A 17,665-nucleotide genomic window follows, 5' to 3' on the forward strand; every position below is an offset into this window, starting at 1 on the left:
TGTCAGGAGTATTTGCTCTCAACTCCGCGAGCAGAAAGACATTAACAACACAGCTGATGCTAAACTTCACCCAGTCTTGCCTAATTTCATTTCCATGATCAGTTCCAAGAATCTTACCCTGGGTCCTGAAACACTTCACTGCAGTCTGGAGGTCTCATCCAGTGCTCAAACAAAAATACATACTCACAAAAACAAGCAGCAATTTTCACTAAAGATTGCTCTTTGCAACACTGGTTTTTCAGGGTTCTGTGCGTTTGTGAAATGTTGATAAAAGGAGGTTAAACAGTATTGATATGCTAGTATGTATGATAAATCTCCCAAGAGGAGAAATACAGAGGGAGTTCTTTCTCAAAATTTTTTGATTATGAAAGTGTTGTATTTCAGGACATCTTCTGGGTAATGAGCTTTGGAGAAAGCTAATTTACAGGTGAAAGAAATCCAAATTCACAGAAAGAATTATATATATATTTTTGTTCCAATGAAAAAATGTAACAGAGTCTAACAGAAAAAACTATGCCTTGGGCTTCCCTGGTGGCTTAGTGGTTGAGAGTCCGCCTGTCGATGCAGGGGACACGGGTTCGTGCTCCGGTCCGGGAAGATCCCACATGCCGCGGAGCGGCTGGGCCCGTGAGCCACGGCCACTGAGCCTGCGCGTCCGGAGCCTGTGCTCCGCAACAGGAGAGGCCACAGCAGTGAGAGGCCCGCCTACCAAAAAAAAAAAAAAAAAAAAGAAAAAAAAACTATGCCTTTTATTCTTTTCAATATAGCACATTAAAGTACACTAAGTTTAAATTTAGTGTTCAGGTTACTAGTTTGTTTTCCCTACCAACAAGATGGGGGGCTTGATTTGTATTAAAGGCCTATTCAGGGGAACCTTTCAGATTAATAGAAAAGTTTGGCCCTAATGGGTCTTGAGAGAGAAAATCTTTGAAATGGCAGTTTTTATAGTTTCAGCTTCAGTCCTCTGATTTAAAAAACTGTTTTGGAAGGATACCTCCAGTTACATTTAGATTTGATCATTTGCACTCCTTTATTTAGCTCAAGACACTGAAGTTTTGAGCAGGAGGCTTAAGTTTGGAGTATGGGTTTTGGAGTCAAACTGCCCGAGTTCAAACTCTAGTATGCTATTATACTCCTCCTCACAAGCTGTGAGACCTTGGGCAAGCCATTTAACCTCCCAGTGTTTCCATTTTTACAGTTTACAAGTACTTTCACAAAGACTCGTAAAAGTAGGGGAAATAATTTGATCATCTCCATTTGACTCCTGATGGAACATTTTCAGAATGTATAAGTGACTTGCCCAAGTTCACAGATAAATGAAGCCACAGTGACTCAATATCAGATATTCATTTAGACTTTAATACTTGGGTATTTTTCCCAGTTTATTATATGTTACCTCCCAACATCGGATAAAAATGGCATATTTGCCATTCTAAAATGGAATGAATATATAGATTATATAAGTACAACTTTGCATATGAATAAACAGGTTTAAGATGTAGTTGGGATAATTCATGAAGATTTCCTGAAGGATGTCTGCAGGAGTGTGGGAAGGTAATTAACATTCATAACTTTTATTGAGCACCTACTATATGTCACATCCTATTCTACACATTTAACAAATGATTCTTAAGCCTCTCAGTAGAACTTTGATTAGGTTTTAAGGAAGAGGAAATTAGGCTTTCCGGGATAATACAATGTTCCCCCAATACACAGAATAGTCCTTGATTGTGCTGCATGAATCTACACGTGATAAAATGACATAGAATTATACACACATCGTATGTCAAATCGCTGCTTTTGATATTGAACTACAATTATGTAACTGTTAGGGGACTCTGGGTAAGTAGGACCTCTCTATCTTTCAGGAGTATTGGTCAGGTATTTTATAGAATGACCTTCAGTTTGGGTTTGTCCAATGTTTTTCTCACAGTTAGATAGAGGTTACGGGTTTTGGGGTGACAGACCACAGAAGTCTATACTATATTTGCAACTAACTGTGTATAATTATTATTTTGAAATAAAAAGTTAAAAAAAAAAGCATTGTTATGCTCCAGAGGGGGATTTGTAAATTTACTTAACTTCAGTCCCACAACACCCATACACACCGATTAACAAGTTTTGCGTTTAGAATGTGGATAAAGAAACTAAGCTTAACTATACGCTTCCAGCACCTCGTATCTGGCACTTCTGTTCAACAGAAAGATTTGGGGATGGGACGGGGGGCGATGTAATACGCGTGGGCTTGGGGAAGTCGCTCGGTTTCTCCAAATCCAGACTAGACGTTTTTCAGACTGCTAAGCCGAGGCCCAGACCTGAGGTCTCCTTTGCGCCATAGCCAAACCGCTGCACCGCGCTGCTGGGAACGGTCCGGGCGCAGCTGGAACCGTAGCAACGGGCCTCAAGGCGTCTCGGCCAGGTCGCACCGGCCGGGGTCCTCGCCTAGCGGAAATACACGTCCCAACCCCCCACTCTCCATCCATCCACCCCGCCGCGGCCCGGAGCAGGGGAGCTGGGCGGGGCGCAGGCTGCGGCCGCTCCCCGAGCTCGAAAAAAACTGGGACGTTGCGGACGCTTAGCTGGCCAGACCTGAGGCGCGTGGCACGCGCTAGCCCTCCCGCGCATGCTCCTCCCGCCCCGGGCCCCGCCTCTCTATCTCCCTCTCCCCTCCTTCGCCAGCCTCCCTCGCCAGCCTCCCTCTGAGCTTGGCCCCTCCGGGCGCGCGGCCGACGTCCCGCGTGCGTGCCGGCGCCTGACCTCACTTCCGGCTAACGCGCTCGGCTTGCCCCCCGGCCCCGGATGGTGACTGGGGGTGGTGCTGCACCTCCCGGGACTGTCACTGAGCCGCTTCCAGTGTGATTGTGCTGAGCGCAGGCCGGAAGATGGCGGCTGCGGCTGCGGCGGCCTCGGGCCCGGGCTGCTCCTCGGCGGCGGGGGCGGGAGCGGCAGGGGTCTCCGAGTGGCTGGTGCTGCGGGACGGCTGCATGCGCTGCGACGCCGAAGGGCTGCACAGCCTCTCCTATCACCCGGCGCTCAACGCCATCCTGGCCGTCACCAGTCGCGGGACCATCAAAGTCATCGACGGCACCTCGGGGGCCACCCTGCAGGCCTCGGCGCTCAGCGGTGAGTGTGCCGCACGCCGGGCGGGGGCCGGGCCTGCCGCGGGAGGAGCCGGGCCCCGGGATGCTGGGGAAAGAAGCCTCCCAGCCCCGGGGCTCGGCCTCCGGAGGAGGGAAGCGGTGTGACTGGAGCGGGTGGCGGAGGGCAGGGCTGGGGGCTCAGGCCTGGCTGTGAAGGGAGGCCCGGAAGCTGATTGAGGAGGACCTTAGGACTTGGCTTTTTCAGCGGCGGCAGCTGGGAAGAAAAGACGGGCGAGGCGGGGAGTGGTGGGAGTTGCCTTTCGGGCTTTGAGCGTCCGGTGTGGGTTGGTCCTCTGGGAGAGGTGAGGAGGCCTAGGAGCTCAGCACCGGAGAAGCCCAGGCCCCCTGCTAGGTCCTGGAGAGGGTGTCGGTACTGCCTTCTCTTAGATCAGAAAGCGACAGGGTCGCAGTGTTGGTCCCGACGTGAGAGGCCGGTGGCCAGAGGCGAGCGTCCGAGGCGACATCCAAGCCCTACCCTCTTGTGGAGAGAAGTAGATCCGTGTCTGTTCCCGGGACCTGCAGGTGCTGGGATGTACAGCAGGCTTCGCGCCCGGGTTGGGGGTGGGGTGGGTCTGGAGTGGGGGCGGGGAGGGAAGTAGGCGGGCCAGGTGCCTGAACTGTTCCGTCGACGACTTTAGGACTCGGGAGGACGCCATGGAAGACTAGCTCTTGTTCCCTAGGTCGGGGCTTCCACCTTCTACTCACCAGGGACGAGAAACTCGGCACCTGCGGTGTATGAGTTACAGATTTCCTTTGGGTTCCGAACTAGGTGAAACTTCCGGCCCTCCCTGCTGGTTTTACCACTGCGAGCTGAAAGTTGGGATACGGAGGCGCGTGTGAGGCTCACCATTGGAGGAGAGCAGTTCTGGCCGGTGTAAACGTTGGTCCAGGGATGGGACTTTGAGTATGCGTGAGACGAACGCTCGGTGGGCTGGGGTGGAGTGTTTTGGAATTGCCCTGGCTAGGTTACGTTTGGCTGAGACGACATTTCATTTGCGATAGAATGAGTGGCTTAATTTAGATGTTACAAATTGATATTGAAAAGTTAGTATACAAGTGAGTTAGACTCATGCACAGAGATGTAATGTGTATGACTGTCCATATTTAGCCAAGTGGAAGTAGTGAAGTGGTCTTACCCATTCACTTATATTTTAACAGAGACAAATAAGGAAAGGTCGTTATACTGATTTACTGTCTGAGACACTTAAGAGTAAATGGGAATCTAGGTATACAAAGTTAAAGGGTTTAATTTTTGTTTTTGTGAGCATTGTGAAAGAAATGGGCTGTGTATAGCTATAGAAAATAAACCTGTAACACATCTAAAATATGTCTAAGGGAAAGTTTGTATTGTAGTCTTGTAATTTTTCTTTTCTTGGCTTGGGTAAAGTACAGGAGTGGTGTCCCAGATGTAGCAATGAGCATTTACTGCAACTTGGACATAACAGCTTGTCACTCTGTATGAGAGGGTGCTTCTTGCTAATAGTTGGATTTCTTTCCTCTTAAACTCACTTAAATATATTTCACATATGAAAAGGTATAAAGAACAATTGTGGCAGACAACCATGTATTCTCGACTTGGTTAAAAAAAATAAAACATCACAAATAGAGTTGAAGTCTTGTGTGTCCCTCCTGGATTGCATTCCTTCAACTCTCCCTCCCCCATGAGCATTATCCTTAATTTGGTTTTATCATTCTTATACGTATCTTTATGTTTTTTATTATATACTTTATCTTTAAACGGTATCTATTACTGTCTTTCATGACTTTAAATTTTGAATAAGTGGTAACATATATACTTGAATTTTTATAAAAAGCCATATTAACAAAAGTCTTAAAATGTTTTCAGTAGAAAGAGGACTCTCACAGGGTGATTTTATATCTGGAGGCCGTGCTTCAGAAAGATTATATGTGCCAGAGTTAGTTATAAATGATTGGGGAAATTGGACAAATATGAATGTGCCTGTTCATGAAAGGGAAGAAAACAGTCACTCTAATGGTAGATTACTTAAGGAGAGGGCTTTAGATACATAATGTAAGTGTAAAGGTAGATATATAAACTATAGCACTGATTTGGGATACCTTAGTTGAGGTATGTTGGAACATTTAATTAGAAAGTATGGGATTGGATACAATGGTGGATAGCCATGCATTGAGAATTGAGTAGTATGTGATTAAAATTATGTAGAAGAGTTTATGGCAAATAAAACAAAAGGATTACAAAAAAAGTTTGAAAGTAACAATGGACAAATTCTGAAGTGTTTTCATATGTGAGAAGTGTAGTTTATTAATAATAATTACCAGAGGTTGTATAGGGTCCTGTGTGTGTCATTTCTTCAGATGATTGGGGAAGGAATGCTGCATTTTATGTTTTGCCTGGAATATGTAGGTACTTAGTAGGTTTGGCTTTAATGATGAATAGAGGGTGACAGTCCTATAAATAGAATGGGCAGAAGGTGCCAGTAGTGATGATGGCCCTAACATGACCCCTCTTTCCAGTTCATGGGCAGTGAGCCACCTTCTTTTCTACCCCAGAGGAAAGACATCTTTGTTAAAGGGGATAAAGAGTCGTGATGTAAGTGGTTTAAGGGGATAGAGAGTTTTATTGGGTGATAGAGTAGTCTTATGGATAGGTTCAGTTTATGGGGTTATGGGTAGTCTGTTGGTGTTGATTGGAAATCGAAAAATGGGAGCAGGACTTGTATGTATAGGTATTCACTTGGATGGCCAAGATGGTGAATTTTAAACTACCGTTGTTGACTACTGTACATGTTTAAATTATCTGTATCTCACAAAAAATGTTTATAAATGCATTTTCTTTAGATTAAGAGTCATCAGTATATACTTAGGTTAGGCAAGTATTTGCCCCCTGTTAGTGTTTTAGAGTTAAGATTTCTGAGTCTCTGTGCTTGTTCTTTGGCCTGGCATTCAGTAACCTCCATGATCTGGCCTCTAGCAGTCTTTCCAGTCTTGTCTCCCTATTTTGTTTTGTGAAACTGGTTCATTTAATTTTCTTTCCCAACTCCAGTAGTTTTACTCTTTCTTGGAATTCACCAATTCCCTCCAGAAAATTAGACAAATCTTACCCATTTTTCGAGACCTAGAGCATACCTTTGACTTCCTGATTCTTTTAGCCTGAAGTGATCCACTGAACCCCTAAGCACATATTGTTGTATTAATTCTTATTTCAGTAATTTGGCAACTTAACTCTTTGTGGTATGTTTTCTGTCTTGAACTATTTAAATTCCATTTTATTTAGTTTTTTTGTGAGTATATGATGTCTGTTTAACTATATTTCAAACTCCTTGTCGCAAGGAGCCTTGTCTACTTGTTTATATCCCCTCCCCAGCATGCCTAGTACAATCTATTAATAAATATTTTTGATTTGGTATATGTATACTAATGAGTATGTTAAGTGGATGCTTCTTTACATATTAACTGCTAAGTAAACACGCTTTCTTTGGCTTTGGTGATTTTTGTTTTTTCTTTCTTAAATGGACTTTTTTAAAGAGCTGTTTTAGTTTCACAGTAAAATTGAGCAGAAAGTACAGAGTTCCTCTATTTACCACCCTCCCCATGACTATCTGACACACGTTGGTATGTTTGTTACAATCAATGAACCTGCATTAACACATCATTATCACCCAAAGTCCATAGTTTATGTTAGTGTTCACCCTTGGTACTGTACATTCTATGGGTTCTGACTGTATATGACATATTGTAGAATATAGTTTCATTGAAATTCTCTTACTCTGCCTATTCACCCTGTCTCCCTTCTGCTCCCTGGCAACTACTGATCATTTCACTGTCTCCATAGTTTTGCCTTTTCTAGAATGTCGTATAGTTGGAAGCATACAGTATGTAACCTTTTCAGTATGGCTTTGTTCCCTGAATAATATGCATTTAAGTTTCTTTCATGTCTTTCTGTGGCTTGATAGCTTATTTCTTTTTAGCATGGAATAATATATTCCATTGTCTGGATGGACCACAGTTTATTTATCCATTCACCTACTGAAGGACATCTTGGTTGCTTCCAGGTTGTAACAGTTATGAATAAAGCTGCTATAAATACCTGTGTCTAGGTTTTTGTGTGGACATAAGTTTTCAGTTCATTTGGGTAAATACCAAGGAGCATGGATCTTATGGCAGGAGTATGTTTAGTTTGTTTTCTTTCTTCTGTTAAAAAAATTTTTGGCCGTACCGTGTGGCATGTGAGATCTTAGTTTTCTGACCGGGGACTGAACCTGTGCCCTCTGTATTGGAAGTGCGGAGTCATAGCCACTGGACCAACAGGGAAGTCCCAGGAATATGTTTAGTTTTGTAAGAAACTGCCAAATTGTCTTCTAAAGTGGCTGTACCATTTTGCATTCCCAGCAGCAATGAATGAGAGTTCCTGTTGCTTCACATCCCTCATCAGCATTTGACGTTGTTAGTGTTTTGGATTGTTGCCATTCTAATATGTGTGTAATATCTCATTGTTTTAATTTGTAATTCCCTAATGACATATGATGTTGAACATGTTTTCATATGCTTATTTGTGGACTTTGGGTTTTAAAAATCAAAATAGCTCTGCGTACACCACTTGACCATATTGTTTATATTACTAGATATGTCCCTCTCTTTAGTTATTGTTTGTTAATGCCATTGAGCATAATAGGAAGGAGCAAAGTTTTGAGTTAAGATCCTAGTTTCTGTTTTGTTTTTTTTTTCCTCCCTGAACTGTGTAACTTTGAATTACTTAGCATTTCTTTTCCAGTTTCTCCATTTGCAAAAAGGGGGTGATAACTGTATTAATTGTGAGGACTAAGTGTTACACGTAAAGTGCTTAGAATAGTGTGTTTACTGTTCAAAACATGTTTTTTATTTATTTGTAAATCTCTTTTTTTTTACTTAAACCATTTTGATATTCTGTTAAGTTTTTTGAACTTAACACCACATTTGAACTTCTTAGGATTTTTTTTTGTAATTTACCACTTTTCACCATCTTGTAGAATCCATCTAGTTTTTGCTTCAGTGTAAGAGTAAGGTATTGTTAATTTGTTTAGTATTTTCTTATTTATTTAATTACTAGTGGTGGTGTTTTCTCTTGCTTCCTGAAATAGAGCCCCTTCTCTGCTAAATGTGTAGTACATTATATATATGTATAATATATATATAATTTATATATATACTTTTTTTTTCTTTTTCTTTTTGTGTATATATACATATTTTTTAAGCAAGCTTTTCTGAGGACATGTGGAGAGAGAATGGGCTTTATGTAGTCCTGAATTTTGAATTTTAGCTCACTTCCTAAACTTCCTGAACTCCAGCTTCCTCCTCATTTGTAAGTTATGATTAATATTTAATAGGATGGTTGTGAAGATTTAAGAGGTAAACATTTTAAGTGCCTAACACTGCTCGGCATATGTATAAGCAGATACACAGTGAATACTAACTCTCTTAAGCCACTGCCCCTCACTGTTACTTTAAAAATTGTTCACTGGCTTAGTGTTGGTATTACAGAGGATAGATTTCATTAAAATGTAGATGGAAATAAAAATGTTGGTAACAAATATTATCTATATTTGGATAAATAGCTTTCATTGTGTTGGTGTGGCTAAATGTCAGAATGAAGTCAAGACTGTTGTATTACTAGTTATGTGTGTATACACACACACACACATATATATACACATATGTGTATATATATTTTATATATATATATATAAACATGTGTATATATATGTGTGTTTATAAAAATATATATAAATTTTTTTCTGTGGAAAAAACCCAAATGAACTTTTTGGCCAACCCAGTAGATTGTTCATGCAATATATGTACATGAGTAAATGAAGATATAGATGGGTATTAATCAATGAGTATTGTAGTATATGTGTAAGAGTAAGTTACGTTTCTTCAGTTTCTGAAGTGGGTTACAGATCTCTGTCATAGTGAAGAGGAGGAAACTCCAGAGTTGCTCAGTGTTTTTAGATAATCATTCTAGTTTTATATATATTTTTAATGGATATCTCCCCTTTTCCTTTTCTGAGACATTTAGTTTTTGGCTGTCCTGGGTCTTAGTTGTGGCATGCGGGACCTTTCATGGCGGCGCTTGGGCTCTTCGTTGTGGTGTGCAGGCTTCTCTCTAGTTGTGGCGCGCAGGCTCCAGGGTGCATGGGCTCTGTAGTTGTGGCGCGTGGGGTACAGAGCACGTGGGCTCTGTAGTTTGCACCATTCAGGCTCTAGTTGAGGTGCGTGAGCTCAGTAGTTGTGGCGCGTGGGCTTAGTTGCCCCGTAGCATGTGGGATCTTAGTTCCCTGACTAGGGATCGAACCTGCATCCCCTGCATTGTGAGGCGGAATCTTTACCACTGGACCACCGGGGAAGTCCCTAAGACACTGACTTTGATTTGACTTGAGAAGTTTGTACAGTGGTCATAAATGAGAAAAAAGATCATTGTACTCTACTCCAGTTGTAGTGAAGTTCAGATTGGGTGAATTTTAATCGATTGATTGATTGTCTGGTATGATGGCTTCTTGTTCAGACTTAGAACTCAGAGATACCTGTTCGAAGAAGTCTTGGAATGTAGAAAACTAATTAGGTTAGCTTGCATAGTCCTCACGAAATGAATTTTATGGATGACACTCATATTTATCATCTCTTTAGAGGTGGAAAATATTTTTCTTACTACTTCTGAATTCGGTATGCATCAGTCTGGGTAAAATGCAACATCTTCCTGTAGATCTCAGTTTTGGAAATTGTAAATGATACAGATCACTATGTCCTGGCTAATTTTGGTGCATGAAGCCTTCCTAGTCTCAGTTATAAACATGGTATAGAGTTGGGGTTTCAGTAACCTTTCAAGATAGTTGTCTTCTGGATACATCTGAGTTCCTTATAAAAACTTAATTCGGCAAGTATCTTTGTGGGCTGTGACTACGTACTTTGGCTCTGTTTCAGTTGATTGACTTTAGTAATGCTACAGAATGACCTATCTTATGTCAAAGATTGGGTGTTTTATTAGCAAAACATTTTTCTGTAATTAATTAGAGTGAATTAATATTCTTAAAAAATATTTTGCTATGTTTTCAAGATCCTCTATATCTACCCAAATTTTTACATTTACCTCCCACATTTTCCTAACTATTCAATGTTCAAAGATGGCTTGGCTCTAGGAAAGAATTTACCTAGTCTTTGTTTCAGTAGTGTTAGACTTATTAATGAGAGGCAGTATAAGAGATCAGCCTCTGGAACCAAATAGCTTGAGCTTTAGTCTTGGTTCTTTTCGATTTTGAAGTTCGTCAGGAAGATGAACATAATAATACTATCTACCTCATAAAGTGGTTGTGAGAATTAAAATGAGTCAACATATGTTAAACATATAGAATAGTGCCTGGTATATAGTATGTGCTCTGTAAGTTGTTCTTGTGGTAGCAGTGGCTGTTTGAAAGTTTGCTGAGTGTAGTAGATGTTTTTACTATAGATACTCTGTTGAAATTGCAGTGTTTTTTTCTTCCAGTTTGCCACGTATGTGGAAATGTGACCACTGAAATCGAATAGACATAAGAGCAGTAATTTTGTATTACAGGAGAGTAAAAAAAAATTATGTAAGTTAATTGATTTTGGACTTGAAATTGTTAAAAGAGCACAGTGATGTGAAGAGCTGGTTGATTGGTATTCATTTACACACTTATTGAACATGTGCTAGTCATGGGGGCACAAAATAATTAAGGCAACATTTTGACCTTTGAATGCATAGAGGAGGGAGTTTCTTCAACCTGAGGAGAATAGAGAAGGCTTCTCAAAGGATGTTGCCTTTATGATTGATTTGGGAAGATGAGATAGTGGGACGGATGATCATCTTAGGCCAAGGTACTTGGCTTATGCAGAGACATATTGGTCTTTAAAAGCATGGTAGGGACTTGCCTGGTGGTGCAGTGGTTAAGAATCAGCCTGACAATGAAGGGGACACAGGTTTGAGCCCTGGTCTGGGAAGATCCCACATGCCGCGGAGCAACTCAGCTCATGCACCACAGCTACTGAACTTGTGCTCTAGAGGCTGCGAGCCACAACTAGTGAGCCCACATGCCACAACTGCTGAAGCCTGTGTGCCTAGAGCCCGTGCTCCACAACAAGAGAAGCCACTGCAGATCGCTCGCAGCAACTAGAGAAAGGCCGCGTGAAACAACAAAGACCCAACGCAGCTGAAGAAATTAAATAAATAAATAAATAAACAAATGGTAAATCCAGGGAAGTTTTGGGGGGAAGACGAGTTGGGGTTGGATGGTTAGAGTTGAAGCTGAGAGATTGGCAAAGACAAGAACGTAATATGTTTTGCTAAAAAGTTTGGAGTTGATATCAATGGTAGGGAGCCATTGTAGGTTATCACAGAATCACAGTTGTTTTTTATTTATTCATTTATTTATTTTTAACATCTTTATTGGAGTATAATTCCTTCACAATGGTGTGTTAGTTTCTGCTTTATAACAAAGTGAATCAGTTATACATATACATATGTCCCCATATCTCTTCCCTCTTGCATCTCCCTCCCTCCCACCCTCCCTATCCCACCCCTCTACGCGGTCACAAGGAACCAAGCTGATCCCCCAGTGCTCTGTGGCTGCTTCCCCCGAGCTATCTATTTTACATTTGGTAGTGTATATATGTCCATGCCACTCTCTCACTTCCTCCCAGCTTACCCTTTCCCCTCCCCATATCCTCAAGTCCATTCTCTAGTAGGTCTGTGTCTTTATTCCCATCTTGCCCCTAGGTTCTTCATGCCTTTTTTTTTCTTATTTTTCTTAGATTCCATATATATGTGTTAGCATACGGTATTTGTTTTTCAGAAAGAAAGATTCCAAGCTAATACCCAGTTGTGAGAAGTGATGAGAGCTGCATCTAAGTTTGAGAGGTAGAAACAACATAATTTGGTGAACGTGGGGATGAGAGGGATTGACAAGGTGAAAATTACTCATACTTAGCTTTCTACTTTGGGTAACTGGATGAATGAATTAACCTGAAGTACAAGAAGTACAAGAAGGTGTGGTGAGTAGCTTTTGTTGGCGAATGCTGAGGAGCAAGAGGGACATAGTGATTTCAGTTGTGTTACTTTTGAGGTTCTTGAAGGACATCCATGTAGAGATGTCCAGAAGACATTTGGAAATTCAGGGTTGAAGCTTGAAAATTTGGGAATACAGACTTGGAAGGCATTGGCATTTATAGACAAAGCCTAGTCTAGTGGTTAAGGATATTGGCTCCGGAGCCAGACTGAGTTCCAGTCTATGATTTATCACTTCCTAGCTGTGTCTTAGGCAAGATGCTTAACCTCTCTCTCTGCACTTCATAATTAGTACCTAACTCATTTGGTTTTTGGAAAGATATTAAGTAAACTAATGCATGTAGACATTGCTTGGCCCACCATAAGCACTCAGTAAATGTTACTTTTTGTATTGGTGTTTTAAATTAATATAGTTCATTTCAACAGGTGTTTGCCACATGGGGATAATAAGATGAATTGTAAGTCCACTCTCCTCCCAAATTTGGAAAGCTTTCTAAACGCAGTGACACCTCAGTTGAGACTTGAAAGAAATGGAGTTAGCCAGGCAGAGGGAACAGCATGAGCAAGAGCAGAGGCATGAAGCAGGTAATATTTGTTATAAGCAGTTTGGTATCAGAGTGCAAAGCATGAGGAAGGGCGTGATGGGATAGCCTGAGGATCTTGGACTTGGCCCTCCTGGGCTATGGCTCCCATATTTTTCAGTTGAAGAACTCCCAGTTTAAGGTAAAAAATGTAGGGCCCTATTATGATAGGTATGTTTTTAGTATTAGTTAATTGAGAAAATATTGCAAAAAGCTGCTACTTTTAAGTAATTTTTATTTTAGACTTATTATTGTCTGTGTAATTTGAAAAATACTACAACGCGTAATTTGAGCTTTCCTCCTTGCTGGCTTAACCTTGAAATTTTTATAGGGGGGAACAAGTCAGTTAATACTCTTCTACCTGCCCTCCGACTTCAAAAATTTTGTTGTTATCTTCTCACTTGGTCTTTGTGGGCTTGTTTAGTGCCCTCTTTAGTATGTCTTTCCTGTCTTTCTGTGGGAGCATGGGAGGGAGCAGAGGTAAATGTGTGTGCATTATATCCTTGTTTAACTGGAAATCTGTAGTTGTAACTGTACTTAAGTTGTTGAACATTTGGAAATCTATCCTTAGGAATGTTCTCTATAACTATAGATAGAATATAAACAATAATAGATTTCTGTAATGGAGTATGTAAAAATAGTGGGGAGGTCGTGGGAGGTACCTCTCTGATATGTGCATTGTACTGATCATAGCCTCATGCAAAGGTGGGTGCATTTGGCAAGACACTTCTCTGGGTTACCATCTCTAAAATGGGCTAACAATTCTTGCCCAGACTACTTCATTATGTGATATGATAATGAATGTAGAAATTTTTTGTAAATTGTACTTCAAATGTGAGGGGTACAAAATAGTTAAGCCAAACTCTGGTATAGAGAGGAGAAAATGGAGGTACAAATGACAAAAAGAATAAGTTATTTGCTATATAAAACAGTTTGTGACAAGGGCAGTGCTCCTAAAAACAAGTAATTGTGCTCTACTTGAGTATGTTAAATCAAGGATGTATTTTAGAGGAAATAAATATTCTTACTTTTTAGAGGAAATGATTGAAATGTTAGAGTAGGGCAGGTAGAAATGTGTTGTGATTTATCGTGGGCACCAGGAATTTAAATCTTTATGATTTGTTTCTGTGCTTTTACATTGATTTATGTAGTTGGAGAGAGACAAGTAAGACTGCGGAGATAGCACAGGGCAGTGGTTCTCAGCCCCACTTGCTCATTAGAATCATCAGGAGAGCTTTTAAAAAACTATTCTGCTTGGGTCCCAGTATTCTCACTTAAGTGGCCTGGAATGGAGCCCAAGCATACTTAAAAAAAAATTTTTTTTTTCTTTAATTTTTAGAGCATGCCTGATGATTCTAATGGGCTGCCAGGTTTAGAGGTTCACACTTCACCTAGAATCTTAAATGAGCAAGTTTATTTCATATGCCTGGGATGAATGAGAGACAAATTTTATTTGAATTGAATAGTATTGTATTTAGCCATAATTTTTTTTTTTTTTTGCTAAGAAAACCTCCCAAGTTAGTCTGCTAATAAAACCTACCCCACTGTATCTTTTTTCTAAAAATATTTTAATTTAATTTAATTTTTATTTATTTATTTTTGGTTGCATTGGGTCTTCGTTGCTGCATGCGGGCTTTCTCTAGTTGCGGCGAGCGGGGGCCACTCTTCATTGTGGTGCATGGGTCTCTCATTGCAGTGGCCTCTTGTTGCGGAACACAGGCTCTAGGCGCGCGGGCTTCAGTAGTTGTGGCACATGGGCTCGGTAGTTGCGGCTCGCGGGCTCTAGAGCGCAGGCTCAGTCATTGTGGCGAACGGGCCTAGTTGCTCCGTGGCATGTGGGATCCTCCCGGAGCAGGGCTCGAACCCGTGTCCCCTGCATGGGGATTCTTAACCACTGCGCCACCGGGGAAGTCCCCCCACTGTATCTTAAATTGTATTTAGTGTATATATAATGAAATATGCTTGTAAGCAGCAGGAATATACCAAGGGCCAAATTCCTGTTGCTTTCTATTTTGTCCTTTTCTCATGTAATTCAGTTTTGTTTGATTTTTTGGAACCAGTTAAGTGCTCTGATTCTTTTTCACCAAAATGCCGCTATAGCAAGGACAGTGATCTCATACTGAGGGCAGAAGGAGGGCAGGGGAAGTAGTGGCTACAGAGGGCAGAAATGGCTAGGATTATCTACCAGATCAACTGTTCCATGCCTCAAATGTCTTTGTTTCATGTTGTCTTAAGAAAAAAGCTAGCTGTTAGAATGTTTCATTTTATCACATTATAGCTTAGTTTTTAAAAAATATTTTAATTAATTAATGATTTATTTATTTAGGCTGTGCCGGGTCTTAGTTGTGGCACATGGGATCTTTGTTGTGGCATGTGGGCTTTTGGTTGTGCCATGTGAACTCTTAGTTGCAGCATACATGCGGGATCTAGTTCCCCCACCAAGGATCGAACCCGGGCCCCCCGCATTGGGAGCATGGAGTCTTACCCACTGAACCACCAGAGAAGTCCACAACTACTGAGCCTGCGCTCTAGAGCCCGCGAGCCACAGCTACTGAGCCCGCATGCCACAACTACTGAAGCCCGCATGCCACAACTACTGAAGCCTGCATGCCTAGAGCCTGCTCTCCACAACAAGAGAAGCCACCTCAAAGAGAAGCCTGCACACTGCAATGAAGACCCAACACAGACAAATAAATAAATAATTAAATTAAAAAAAACCAAAACATTTACTGTGTGTCAAGCACTGGTGATGTAGCAGTTAACAAAGTCCTTGCTTTCCTAGAGCTCATGGTTTAGTGGAAAGAGGTGTATTACACACCACACCACACCCCCCCACATACCCTATATCAAGTGGTGATAAATGCCATAAGATATCAAAACTGATGTGAGATGATGGTGGATACATTTGTGCTGTGTGGTGGTCTGGCGGGTGGAGGGGGTCTCTCTGTGATGGCACTTGAGCAAAGATCCCAGTGATGTGAGAGAGCAGCAAGGCAGATATCCAGGGGAAGTTTTTGTTGGCCTGTTATTGTAGTATGCAAAAACAGCTGGGTGGATTTTCATCATATTTGGATGGAATTTGACTTGAACTGACTTAAAATGTAGGCTATGTGAGGAATGATGATGCGTGCCATCTATGTTAAACAGAAAATAGCAGTTTCAGATATGAGCTCCAAATAGAAATTCACAAGGTCACATGTTCCAAACTGTAGAATTATATTGATTTGTAGCTGAGTTGCTTCTCACATGGGCAACTTCCTGTGTAGCAACAGGAATTTATTTACAGATGGTTAGGGGTTCTCCTGTGCAATATCAGATAGGGAAGTTAGTCCCCAGATTTTACTTAATTATAGCCAGGTCAAAATCCTGAAGGAAGCATGTAACCTATATATCCCAGACTGGTTAAGAGTTTTAACTGTGTCAAATTGAGTAACGTATATGAAAAGGGCCCCACAATTTCTTACAGGAAGTAGGTCCTTAAAGATTGAGTCCCATCCATGGAAAATTTTCAGTGGTGATTATGTTCTCAAAACTTTCTCAATTGATGTCAGATACTTAAGATTATTGTAAAAATAAGTGGTCTGGTGGTAGTTTTGGATAAAGTGAACAGGGAGAATTGGAACTTGGAACTCTTAATTCCAGTAATTCTGTATATTTCGGAGAACCTCTTCCATGTTTAGGTAGATCTGCCTAAATAATACTATCCCTGCTTTATATTTTATCCATTTGTTACTTTTTCTTCATGGCCTAGCCACTGAACTTTCCCAAACTTCCTTTGCTTTGCACCAAGTTCTCTTTTATAGGAATACTCATTTTGGCTTTGAATAATACACTATACTAACAACTTTTGTTAAATGATTTTATTTTGGTAACTTTAAATACATTTTAAAGGCTTTATAAGAACCTAACATTAATTTTGCATGCTCTTTATTGACCTTGAATGATATTTGTATGTTTGTATGTTATGGTAGACTATTTTAAGCATTGAAGTCTGATGATATCTCAGTGGACATGGACTTTTACAGTGTGTTGTGTCAGTTTGCAAAGATAATGTATTTCTGATAGTATTTTTCGAAGTTTTATAGGGATGCACACAGATGGTGTATTTTTAGAGTTGACTATTTCTTAATATGGGTATTAAAATTGATAACTAATTTAAAAAACCCTGCAATTTTCTTCCTTTGAAAATTTCCATTTAAAAAGTGATTTACCTTATTATAGGACATCAGATAGACTAAGGGAAGGTGCAGTTACCTATGGTTTCATTACCTAGAGATGGCCCGTCTTAGCATTTTGGTGTGTAAGAGGTTCTTTTTGCCTTTTTCTATTATTTAATATATTTTTATAGAACTTGGATGGTAAGATATGTTATGGACTATTTCCCCCCTTTACTTTGTTAAAACTGTAAATTGTAAATATTTTCCTATGTCTTTATTCTTTTATATAATTTAAAAATAAATTTTGATTAATGATTATAGTAAATGGCCTTTTATGTGTGTATACTAGTAATACATGCATAGATTCATGTAACCATCACCACAATCAGGGTACAGGGCAGTTTCAATACCTGAAAAGTTCCCTGTGGTATCCACTTTGGTGTCCGTTTGTAGTTAGACTCCCCACCACAGCCCCAACCTTTGGTAATCACTGATCTGTTCTCTGTATTGTTAGTTTTGTCTTTTCTAGAATGTATGGAAATGGAACCCTACAGCATGCAACTTTAATTAATTAATTAATTTATGGCTGTGTTTGGTCTTTGTTACTGCGCGTGGGCTTTCTCTAGTTGCAGCGAGCGGGGGGCTACTCTTTGTTGCGGTGTGCGGGCTTCTCACCACGGTGGCTTCTCTTGTGGAGCATGGTCTTCAGTAGTTGTGGCACGCAGGCTCAGTAGTTGTGGCTCGTGGGCTCTA

At 40.8% G+C, this 17,665-nt stretch overlaps 1 protein-coding gene across 1 annotated transcript in view; it reads left to right on the forward strand.

Moving 5' to 3' along the window:
• Positions 1 to 2,715: 2,715 nt before the first annotated feature.
• The window catches only part of BIRC6 (baculoviral IAP repeat containing 6), a 233,423-nt gene continuing 218,473 nt past the window's right edge, over positions 2,716 to 17,665 (forward strand). The window contains 2 exon segments of the mRNA XM_024732052.1: positions 2,716 to 2,851; positions 2,854 to 3,123. Coding sequence (XP_024587820.1) covers positions 2,800 to 2,851; positions 2,854 to 3,123 — 322 coding nt within the window. The 5' untranslated portion in view covers positions 2,716 to 2,799.

The sequence above is a fragment of the Neophocaena asiaeorientalis genome, unplaced genomic scaffold (assembly GCF_003031525.2).
Source record: "Neophocaena asiaeorientalis asiaeorientalis breed wild unplaced genomic scaffold, Neophocaena_asiaeorientalis_V1.1 scaffold18, whole genome shotgun sequence".
Classification (NCBI taxonomy): domain Eukaryota; kingdom Metazoa; phylum Chordata; class Mammalia; order Artiodactyla; family Phocoenidae; genus Neophocaena; species Neophocaena asiaeorientalis.